This window comes from Syngnathus floridae, chromosome 10, assembly GCF_059516105.1.
Source record: "Syngnathus floridae isolate MCC-2025c chromosome 10, RoL_Sflo_1.0, whole genome shotgun sequence".
NCBI classification, from domain to species: Eukaryota; Metazoa; Chordata; class Actinopteri; order Syngnathiformes; family Syngnathidae; genus Syngnathus; species Syngnathus floridae.
The window spans coordinates 9,793,591-9,805,797 of record NC_142422.1 but is presented as its reverse complement, the minus strand read 5'-3'; the positions used below and the strand labels follow the sequence as shown (position 1 = coordinate 9,805,797).

General features: G+C 40.5%; 1 protein-coding gene across 3 annotated transcripts in view; it reads left to right on the top strand.

Moving 5' to 3' along the window:
* The window catches only part of LOC148392304 (nuclear factor of activated T-cells, cytoplasmic 1-like), a 63,659-nt gene that overhangs the window by 39,546 nt on the left and 11,906 nt on the right, over positions 1-12,207 (top strand). For 2 of the 3 annotated variants that reach the window (XM_088387891.1, XM_088387892.1), the window contains 2 exons: positions 762-894; positions 5,795-6,451. In XM_088387891.1, coding sequence (XP_088244017.1) covers positions 762-894; positions 5,795-6,451 — 790 coding nt within the window. Of the gene's footprint in view, positions 1-761; positions 895-5,794; positions 6,452-11,031; positions 11,122-11,234; positions 11,320-12,207 lie in introns of those variants that run through there. The other variant, XM_088387893.1, reaches the window with a different exon arrangement.

Genomic DNA, 12,207 nt, shown 5'->3' with positions numbered 1-12,207 from the left:
CATGATAATTGGACTTGCCCTTGACCAAATATATCAGTATATGGCTGACGTCCCAAATACTAAAAAATATGAGGAGCAGTCGTTTGGAGACATGGGTCTGATGAAATGCAAATACCACAGTAGGACGAGAAGGCACTGGAATTCTTCTCTTATGTCACTGCCTTAACGCACTCCAGGCTGCCGACCCGCATTTACTTTTATTGGCGTTGGAAGTGTGCTAACTTTCACTGTGAGGGAAGGTGAGGGAAAGCCATACTCTTTTACACACACTCAACCACCTGCATATTTTTCTTGTAATCATCTGGACAGCAGATTCCTGTTCCCACCCACCGTTTTTGTTCACTTCTAGAGCCAATGTAAACCTGCTCTTTGTCACAATGGACTCTTCTGTCTTGTTTAGATCTCATCCAGAGAGGCAGCCAAGAAATTAGACACAATTAGACGCAAATACTTGAACATATTTTTCCTTGTCCCTCACAATGTCACAATGAAAGTAGAAAAATACTGACATGTGTCCAGACTTGCAGACTAGGGGTGGAGTGAGAGCTGTGCAAAAAAAAAAAAAGAACCCCAATAACAAATAAGTCAGCGACTTTTGGTGTATAGGGATAACGCTAAAGCTCTGGGGTTTCCTCAAACACAAACTTGGACACTGGACCAACCTCAGGGGCTCCACTGCTTCTAAGCATTCCAGATGGCCTCATTTAAACCGTCTGTCTGGCTACCTGTCTCAAAGGGGTAAAATGTTGTTTTTGTTTCAGAATGCACTTTTTGTTGAGATCCCACCTTACCGAAACCAGAGAATATCTAACCCGCTGCAGGTAAACTTCTACGTGTGCAATGGCAAGAGGAAGAGGAGCCAGTACCAGAACTTTACCTATCTTCCTCCCAGCGGTAAGCATCCTTCATATTACATACTTTATGTCAACACAATTTTCTTATTATTTTACAATCGTGTCCATATTTTGATATTTTTTTTACCTGGCAGTGCTTGGTAGCCTCTGAGTGTTTGCAGTGTGTTTATACTGTTGTGAGACCACGTTCCCCAGTGATGAGGTGTACTTGCTGAGTGACAGCGCCTTTGAGCAGTGTTGATGTAGACAAGTCAATCCCCCTGTGACCTCATTCTCACACCCCCACATCACACAATACCTACCTGGTGCTCCAACACACCCACCAATGTGCAGGGGTGTGTACATATGTGTCCACATATGCACTCAAACATGCAGCATTATATATATCATTCGTGTAGCAACCTGAAAACTCAGGGACGCTTCTCTTGGTGTTCATAGATGGCCCTCACGTTGGAATTTAAAGAATGGGTTGGTGGGAGTGTAAAAAGGTGTTCTGCTTCTACATTACAGACATGGACTTAAGACACAGGTGATTGCATTGTTCAAAAGCATTACTGATCTTTTATCAAGAGAAATAACGCTATGTGGTGAGTTCTCACGCAATTCACTGATAAGTAATGCTTGGTGGTGAGTTCACCTGCAACTCACAGCAAAATTACGCAAGGCACTGCGTAAAAGTGATGCAGTAATGGTTATGCTTTGAGCGGGACCCAGGAAAAATAGACAACATGGTATATGGACACATTTTCACTACAGTGAAGTGCAGAAAAAAAACAACTTGATTTTAGTTGAAGGCAAAGTATGTGGTCACAAGATATCTGAGCATAAACAAAAAACCTAAGAGCCACATCCACCACAAAGGCATGATGGTAAGTTGACAACAAAAGTTTGGTGGTGATTCTTCGACTGTAATGTCCCAACAATAACATTTAACCAACTGCAAACTAAGTCAGGCTAACTTGCTATCTTATAGTAGCCACTTGGTGATGGAATTGTGTGTGAGGACAAATTTGTGCTGAGATAAGTATACTGGTTAGCAACTATGTTTTCAGTTGCTTTCCAAGTTTAGTTAAAGCAGACATAAGCATGAGCTACTGAAGAAGCTGTAAGCAAACTGTAATTAAAACAACCGGGTAGCAACACATGGATGCAAACTCAAAACTAAAACAAATTGCTGGGATAGGCTTCAGCTCACCCCATGACCTATAATAGATAACTAAATGGATGGAGTTTTACCTTTTAAATTAATGCCATAAAAATCTGAGGTAAATTTGCTCTGGAGCACGTTTTTCCCAGTAGGTTGTACAATTTTTTTTGCAATATTATATTTGCAGCTCAGTCTTGGACAGCAATGTTTTCATTGATCAGCATCTAATGGGTCTACTGTTGCTAGGGTATGATGAACTGTGTTATAAGTATACAGCTGTTAATAAGATGTGTTGTCTCGAATTATCAGCAGATGTATTTATGCCCACGGGAGATAAAACACATTTTGGAAAAGGCTCTGAGAGAAATGCAGAGGAGAGCCCTATTTGAAGATCCCTGATTGCTTTGATTTACAAGTGCATAGTGCGTAATTTGGCCAGTTCAAGGCCGTCAAACTGTGGCCATATTTAGTATATTCATTTTATATACTGTACTGCCTCAAAGAAAGTAAATCTTATCGGCCCCCATTATGCATTCCCAATAGTTTTACTGAGCATAAATACAGGTCTAATTAAAAGATCTTGTTTTTGCTGCCAAGTCAACCACAAGTGCAGTGTAGACCACACAGGCAGGGCCAACAGAGTATAATTAGTTCTCTGGCCTTAAAGCCATGGAGTCCGCGAATAACAAGCAATTTGGTGGTAGTTTGAGATGTGATTATTACAACTTATTATAAAATATCAAATATACAATTGTGTCTTTTTTAGGTTATAGTTGCAGAAGTCTGAATGGAGAAGCATTCACAATAAAGGCTGCATTAAGCTCAAATACAATATTTTTTCAATACAACAAAGAAGGAGGAAATCATTTTCGTCTAAGTTTAAGCGTTTTGATGTACAGAGTTCTTGTGTCAGCTATTAAGGGAACAACTAACGCTGTGGCCACGTTGAGGCTGAGGACACCCACACTTTCGCGCAGACATACGTTGTCAACACTTTCTTGCTTTCCTTTGTGAAAGATACTCTTCCGGCCCGCTGTCCCACTTGAAGAACATTTGTGGTTACTGAAGTTATTAACGAAGAACATTTCTTTCACACTGTGGTCTCTGCTCATCTATAAAAAGACTAAACCTACCCTTGAAATAGACTTGTTTGAAAGAGCGGAAGGATGAGGCAAACACCTCTGCACCACTGATGCGGGTGACACTACCTTGATTTTCCATTTTGGTCATGCTGTCATCGTTCTTTCTTGCTTATGCATATGTGAACATTTTTGTGATGGAAAAATACAATGACCTTTTTGTGGTGTCACAAACTACACAAACAAAGTGAATGGAACGGACAGACATGCACGGTATCTTGAACCCCTGAGACTGGCTCACTGACCCCTCTGGTTAACAAATGTGCATATTAAAAAAGATCACAATCTTAGTAAATCACATTCAACACACCCACCAGCGTGTGCATTATGTTAGAACAAACACATAATTTAGCACCCGCTATTTATGATCTTCGTAAATTTGGCCTATAGACACTATTAGAAATAGAAGAGAAAAACATGTGCAAAGCATCGAATGTCTTTGGGCCATAACCCATAGGTTGGGGGTTGGAATAAAAGCCAGATGAAGTTGGACGTTACTGAGAAATCTGTTTTCTGAACTCTCATATGAAGTGAAAAGGAGACCTAGACATGGTCTAATCTTGAGAGGGATCTGTCGGGCTTATATATCAGATGGGACTTCCACAAGTGTCGAAACCAACCTTTCATTTGATTGTTGCCGTTCTCATTCATACCTTTGCCTTATTATTTCACATAGCTTGTCATACAGAATAGTATCCAAACTTAGAGAGGACAATATAGTGTCACTGAAGTAATACTACCTTACCATTGCATTTCAACAAAACAACAGCAATTGATTTGATGGACCTTGGTCGTCCATTGAAATAAGAGAGAAGGGAGGCAGAGGGAAAAAGGAAAACGAAGGTGTGACAGTAGAATGGACCATGTGAGGTTTATGTTGTTCCCCTGCACGAGAGAGAAGGCCCTTGAATCATGGGACTTGCCTTACGATGCTCTCCAGACAACCTGTTCCCTGGGCTCCGAAAGCAGACAGGACTGACGCAAATGGTCTCCCTGCTTTGTTATCACTGCACCACAGCTCAGGACCCCAGAGGCGGACAGGCATGATTATTATCTTTTAAATTCCCCTCCCACAAAAGTAACAACACATCGAAAAAACATTTGTCTCATTTAACTTGATATTTTTCAGCATGTTTTCCTGTTACTCAATTCTTATATTTAAATAAGAAAATCAATGATATTAAATTGTAGTTAAATTTAAATTGCTTTATTGAATTTATTTAATTAGAATATTCCTAATCATTGGCATCAACTAATCACTAATAGGTTTTCAACCAACTATTTCGACATTTTTAAGTGAAAATGCACAAAACAAACTCGCGACTTGGCCCTGTTTCCATTCGTTAATATCAATATTTTGCGACTATTGAGAGGAGAGGAGACTGCACCTTGAGATGACGTTGCATGAGAACTTCTCAAGGCACTGCTGATCACAAAAGTAATGATGGACAAATTGCTGTGATGGTTTGGTTTTCGGAAGAACTCTTGTCACAATTGTGCCAATATTCAGTGGCTACAGTATGCATGACATAATAGCCGGTCAAAATGTGCAGTGTGGTTTCCAGTCATATCATCATTTATTCTTGAAAACTGTCATTTATCATTTATTCTCAAAATTAGCAATTTACTTTTATCGATACGTGGAAAAATCCATCCCCTTCAATCATAAAAAGTTTTCAATGAATGTTGGGCATTATTTTTGAATTTGTAGCATTTCTATACACATTTATTTGTACAATTCATGTCAACTTGAAAATAAAAGGTGGATGGAAACCCACCAGTCATAATTATGACTGTAGTTTAAACAGTAGTGAGTAGATGGGAATTCTTAGTTGGTAGGTCTTTTTCCTTCTCTCTTTCTTTTTCTTTTGTTCTCTCAACCCAAATCTATACATTGAAGCTATGTTCATAACTGGTAAAGTCTGAGGAGGCCCTCCACAGAAATAAAAGCAAAATGTATCCTGTGTATCCACCCTCCAACGCATGTCTTGATTTGAAGAAGCATAAGATACCTATCATTCAAAAAGCATCAGGAAACATTGCAGACTGCCTGTGCTCGAATGGAAGTTCCAGAGACAGGATCAGCATGATCAAGTGGGGTCATTGCACTCTTCTTGCATTAGCCCGAGCCTGAAGCTCTTGAAACCTCAAACACAACTCGTTGGCCACTTAAGAAACCCATCCCAATGAGAATCCAGTCATGTCTATCATTTGGTCCTAAGAGAAAAAAAATGCTTCTAGAGGGCAGGCAAAGCCAAGGGACCTGGAGGTCCTCCTCATGTAGAAGCAACAGCAGCAGCAACCTTCTGCCTTAAAGTAGAGTTTTATTGGATATCAGAGCTGGAGGAGAGTCCAAAGAAAATAGGTCTTACTCTTTATTAGAACCAGCTGTGGTTTTCCACTCTGATGACTCATCCATTTTTCTTTTCCCCCTATTCTTTGGCTTTTTTTCATGACAGACTACTGAGAGCTTCACAGTGAAACACTGAACCATGGCTACTGGTTATTTGTTTGGATTATCAGTGGCATAGTCGCCACAAGTGTACATGCCTATTGATTTACTCATTCTTCTTCATGCAAGCATTTTGCCACATTGATGCCTCTGCAAATTTTGTTTAATATGTTCATCTTTCTTTCTCCTTTCCATTCTTCAGTGCCGATAATAAAGACAGAACCCAGTGATGAATATGATTCTTTGGGGACTTCAGTGCTGCCACTGCATTCAAAACCCTACTTCAATCATCCCAGACTAAATCCCATCATGCCGGTTGCTGATCATGATGCTTGTCTGGCTGGTGGATACCCTCCCTGCCCTTCTCTTAATGCTGCCATACCATCATCGTCCCCCAATTCCAGCCCAACCCTGCATGATCTCTCCCCTGTGGCATTCAGCAAGTGCCTCCCAAATAGTCCCACTCATGCAGCACCTTCAGGTCAGTTGATGACAAGCTTCCAGGACAACAGCAAGCCAATCCTCACCCATCCAGCATCTCCCGACCATGGCTCTCCCCTTGGTATGCTTCAAACACAGGGAAGTCCCAGTCAACTCAACAGCCCAGGAACCCATGGATTCCACACAGCCTATGCCAATAGTAGCCCTTCATCTTCCCCAGCGTCCCATGCTTCTACTCCCAGTGGGCCAGCAGAGAGTCCATTTATCCAGGTCTACAGCCCCAGCCAGGCTCAGGTAGCAGCCACCCCAGCCCAGGCTGGAGGGAACTCACCCAGCCTGTTTCATGAGGAATCAAGTCCACCTGCCATCACCGTCAAACAGGAACCTCAAGAACTGGACCAGATGTACCTAGATGATGGTGAGTTCACTGTCTGACTTGCGTACAACCTTACATGAGAGTAAAAATACCATTTCAAACAGTGTTTATCATTAATATGATATGAACAATATAGATTATTGACTAAGAACATTGATTCCTTTTAAAATCCAAAAACGTCACCCCAACAACCTATTTTACCAAACTCTCGCTACAATTTTGTCACATAATGCAGCTACAAATTTAAGTCACATTTGTTTTACTTAAGCAGAAATCCAAATAAACAAAAAACATTAAATAATTAGATTTTAGTCTTAGACACTTTATTTGCTTTTCCTATTTGTATTGTCCAAGTAGTTGCTTAAGTTCATAACACAACATTGCGATGATGAGATTTTGAAACAATCTGTCAAAACATCACAGAGAATTTGGGGTCAGCCGAGGTCCAGCATAACAAAACAGTGGCACACGCGTGGCGAACCAAACTGTTGACATATCGACTAATGAAGGAAGCAAAACAATAGGTAGGGGTTTCCTAATCTCCGCCTGGCTTTTTGGGAGGGATACTGGGAGCTCTGAGGCAGAGTCGTTCTTTTTCCCGTCTTTTCCCTCTGGAGTACAGGCCATGTAGCTGTCGTCATCAAGGGAGACTAAAGGGTCATGGGTGTACTCTGGCAATGAGATCAGACACACCCAAGGGAGAATATGGCCAAGTTTATTGCCTCCTGTGTCCATCCCACAGCATGTCTCTTGGGTCATCAACCTGTTATCTATGTTAGCAGAACCACCGTTAGTTGTTATGATATGTATTCATAGGATGTTCAGTGGATTTTTTCAGTTTGAAATTGTAACAACCCCCTGTATCGTAATACAGGAGGAGAACCAATGACCCTCATTGAACGCTTACCTTGTCACCCTTCCTGTTAACATTAGTGCGTGCGTGTTTGTGGGTGTGTACCTGTCAACAACTCACCCAGGCAAGAGGTGTGCATGAGGGGAGCAGGGGAGTGGGGAGTTGATGCTGCTGAACTGTAATTGTGTTGTCAGCATATCTGCCCGTTTTGATGAGTCCCATTTGTCGTCATAAACAGGCAATGCAGACAATGAAGGATGTTGTAATCAGCTATATTAAGTTATTACACACTTGGTTGTGGATGTTTTCTTTCAGTTCAGTAGTGCCACAAAATTTGAATACTGCATCAGCTATTAGTTTCTCCAGGTACTCCAGTTTCCTCCCGTATTCCAAAAACATGCATGAAATAGGATGAAATGATTATTGTGTTCCAAAGTAAAAGTAGATGTTTGCCAATTCAAACACAAGAGATAATCAGTCTGCTTTCAGGAAGGACTACTCAAATCAGACAATATCAACATTGTTCAGATGCTTAAATCAGAGGCTTTGTACAGTAGTAAGCTAAGCAATTAATTTTCAATTAATTATCAAAATAATTGATTCATTTAATAATCGTTTTGTTGTCAATTAATTGATTAATTGTTGCAGATATAAATTCAGCCAAACCAATGTTGCAAAGTGGACACTGATTGTAGGCAAAGAAGGCTTCAGCGTTGGTGTTTTTATGTTCATATTTGCATTCATGCAACACACCTAAAACCTTGTAATGTGAATTGTGCTCTCATTGTTACCAACATCACAGACTGAAGCTCACATGTCATTTGGAATAATTAAATTAAGTGTAACTGCAGCTTTATTTTTGATTTTTTTTTTTTTTTTTTTTTTTTTTATTGGTGTCCTTTTACACAGATGTCTAGTAATTAAGATGTGCCTGAAGTCCATTGAAATACCAGGTTAAAATTGTGTAACCTAGTTTCCCTGCCCCACTACTCTATCCATTGTCACTTAATGGGCTCAGTCTTTCTTCACCCAATGGCCAAATGTATTCTATCAGTGATTACAGTTGCATTAGGGACGCACAGGAATGTATATTGATTGACCCAGGACAGCGTAGCGCCCCCATGAAAACCTCAGTGTCCTACCACTTTGCATCACCTGTCATCTGCTCATGCATTCTGCGGTGAGCTTCTGGAGCCCGGTAAGTATGTGGTGGTAACAGCATACTCCAAAGGCATCTGCCGCTCCCAGTTCCCTCTCAAACTCCTGAAATGAGTCCTAAGTTAAAATAAATAAGATTGGAAGGTAGCTCACAGTACCTCCTGCTTCCCTTCTCCATGCATTACCGCTGTGCGTTAGTGAGCTGAGCTCTCCATTAGAGAGGAAGACAAGCGGATGACCTCACCTCAGCAGCAGTGATTTAACGCCAGGGATATAGCATTGTGTTGCTCCTCAGCAATTGGGGGCTGGTGATTTGGAGTCCATGGGCGCACACTTGATCTTCCCCAAGAGTACAGCGCCTCCCACGCTCCAATGCTTAGGCCTCCAGCTCTCATCAGGCAAAGGAAATGTGTCTCTCTGGCCAGGGCTGGATTTTATATAGCCCTTGAGAAATCACTCAACTTATCAACAGTGAGCTACTGTACCGCAAGGAGCACTGTTAGTATGGCGCGAGTCAGAGTTTTAAACCCCTGGACCGCAATACACAATCTCCAAAGTAGATTTTGTTTACCTGCTGTACTTGATGTGAGTAAGGCTGAATGCAATAGCCCCAATGCCAGTTTCCGGATCACTAGTCCGACCGAAGAATGGCCTTCAGCGCAACAGGATCCCAAATATAGCTTGAAGATTACCTGTATTGTACAGTGCACCGTAGATTAGGGTGACCAGACATCCTCTTTTTTCCGGTCATGTCCTACTTTTGAGCCCTAAAAAAACGTTCGGGGGGAATTTCAAAAATCGTCCGGGATTTTGTTTGACTGCCTCAAACATGTACGGTACATTGTCAATAGAATTACCACTCCATTCCATTTTACTCAATTCCAGGTTTTTCTGTATCATTTGCAAATACTTATCCTCAAATCTAGTCACATTGCGATGAAGTAGGATGGACTGGCCAGTGTACACCGAGTGTTAACAAGCAATGCCGAAACGAAAATGCACGTTCAAATTCCCGTGCTTTCACCAGGGTCGTGATCCTTATGAAGCTGAGTGCTTGACATGCAAAGCAGGCACTTATGTGTCTGTGGCAAATAAAGGTGCCAACGCAGCCCGCAAGAGGACTGAAGAGAAGCCCTTTTTTTCTTCTTCAAACGCTGCACTGATGGCCGTGTATGTCTTGTCTTTATTTACTTAGTGTACCACTATAAAACTAGTTAGCGTTAGTGTAAATATGTTTTTGTTATTGTATATATGTTGTTTTCTGTTATTTGGGCCAATAAATGCAATTGCTATACAGACACCATGCCATTTGTGTCACAACATATGACACAAATCCCCCCCCCCCCCCAAAAAAAAAGACCCCGCCCCTTAAAAATCCATCCAAATCCCCATCCAAAATAAGTTGTCCTCTTTTTCAGAAACCCAAATCTGGTCACCCTACTGTGGATGATGCACGTTTTACAAAGCATAATGTACAGTGTAAACTTAGAACAAGTTTCAAATACACCCAAAAAAACTCTGTCCTTGTTTAGTGTCCTTTCAGTTTGTTAATTAGACCAAAATGCACACATTTGTTTTGCATCATATTAGACCATTTAAACTGCCAAGTAAAGAATACATTTCAAACCATAGGGTTTATTTTTTTTGCCAAGCAGTTTTAAGGGACCTCACATTTAATGATGAATTGGATTTATTTCAAGGAATATTTCTGTTCTATATGATTTTGCTACACGTATACAGTACATTAATGTGCGTATGTATGTTTGCACATGTTTGCGTAGCAAGAGAAGGATGGTGACTGGGCCAGGCATTTGGTCCTGTGAGGCTACTGCAGTGTGTCCTGTCTTATTAGCTGCTGTTGTGATTGGTGATATCATGAAATACAGCTGAATGCAGCACAGTAGTGCTAATAAGAAGGTCAGATTTGTACCAGCTGCCTCTCTGGGACACAGAGGACCTTTATTCTCCAAAACAAAACAAAACAAAACATAGGGGCCTCAGTCAATTTCTGACAGTTAACATATGTGCTCTGATTGCTTTGCGTTTCAGGGTAGTTTTACTTGTGATTGTTTCCTCTTCAGTACAGGGTTTCTGTATTTGAAACTTGACGAGGCTTGTTTTCTCAACTTGAAAATCAAAATGTTGTCAAATCCCCTTCTCTTCGGGAACAAAAAGGGGCATTCTATTCTTGTAGAGGATCTCCGTCTAACACAGATGATTCTGAAAGCAACTGAGGCTTTCCTCATGGAAACTTTTACACATTCTGGAACATTTCCCAGACCCCAGGACTCTCCAAAACCCTTAATGATGATTGAGAGTGCGTCCACACCACGCTGAAAACATGCTGAGTCGATAACATTGGAGTGTGCCGCAAGGCTGGCTTTGGGATCAGAGGGGAGGTCTGAAGAGACAGAGTTAGGGGGAAGGGTGTATATTTAATTCAAGGTTTGAAGTGTCTAATGGGACTAACTAAAGCAGATTTGCTTAAATAGTGTTTTTTTTTTTAAATGTATACTTCCTGTCTTTTAGTGGTGGAGTCAGCAAGACTTCTAAGTATTTGTCTGGCAAGTGACCCCCCCAACCTTTTTAACCTATGTCCCCTTTTATGAAGGTCAAGACTGGATAAATGTCTGTCGAAAAAAATGCTGTGGTTAAGTGCAATGCCAAGAAAACAGCCCTCTGGACAAAGTGATATTGACAGGTACCAGAGAAATCATGATGGCTTTTTTATTATTAATGACCACAAACAGGATGTAAGTATTTCACTATTGTTGTTATTGATGCCTTCTCATGAGAATACTCTTTTCCTGGCAGACTTAGACATGACAAGCCATAAGTAGAAGACTTGGGAGAAGCTCTAAACCCCAAACAAATAAACGTAATATTTATTTTCAACAGATTTAATGGTGTTTAATGTCTCATAACTGATGCAGACTATAGACTATATTTCCTCATATGCATTATTTTTGTAACTGCAGCAGCAGGAGGCATTTTCAATAATAATAATGATAATTACTATTATTATCATTATTTATTATTATTATTATTATTATTATTATTATTATTATTATAAGACATATATAATATAATTAAACTACAATTTTCAAACAATTCACAGATTACTATAATTTTGAAATAAATACATTTCAATGAACACAGAATGCTCATGTCAACAATATGCGAAAGGCAGACTACACCCTGAACTGGTCGCCATTCCGCAGGTGACACACACAGAGACAAACAACTATTCACACCCACTTGCACACCGCCACTGAGCAGGAATTCATCCCATGCAGCATACACACAAGTCAGGCCACCACCATCAGCGACTTGTCTGAAAGATAAAAAATTAATACATTTTGGACCTAATTATAGTTTTGTATGTACCTTCAGTTAGTTTTTGTTTTCAAAAAGCATTATTAAAATGTTTCTTTTAATTTGTTTTAATCAGTTTGTTAGTTTTCGTGACCTAACGCCAGGTTAACTCTAACCTAATGCCTAGGTAACGGAAACAAGAGGTCCTGTTTACAGTGGAATAGTTGTGTGCTTTATCATTTTTAAAAGTAAAATTGTGAACCAATTTGCTGAAGAGTTGAGCACCATGTCAGTTCAGTTCAGTGGAAGATCTTTGGATTACCCTCTGTCTCCCCTTACATCATTTATCACCGCTGGCCCAACATAAGAGCCGTTAGATTCCTGGTAGTGATCAGTGTGCTTTTTTTTTTGTAAGACATATTTGACACGATTGTCAGGATTGTGTGTGCGTTGAACAAATAACTGGATCTAA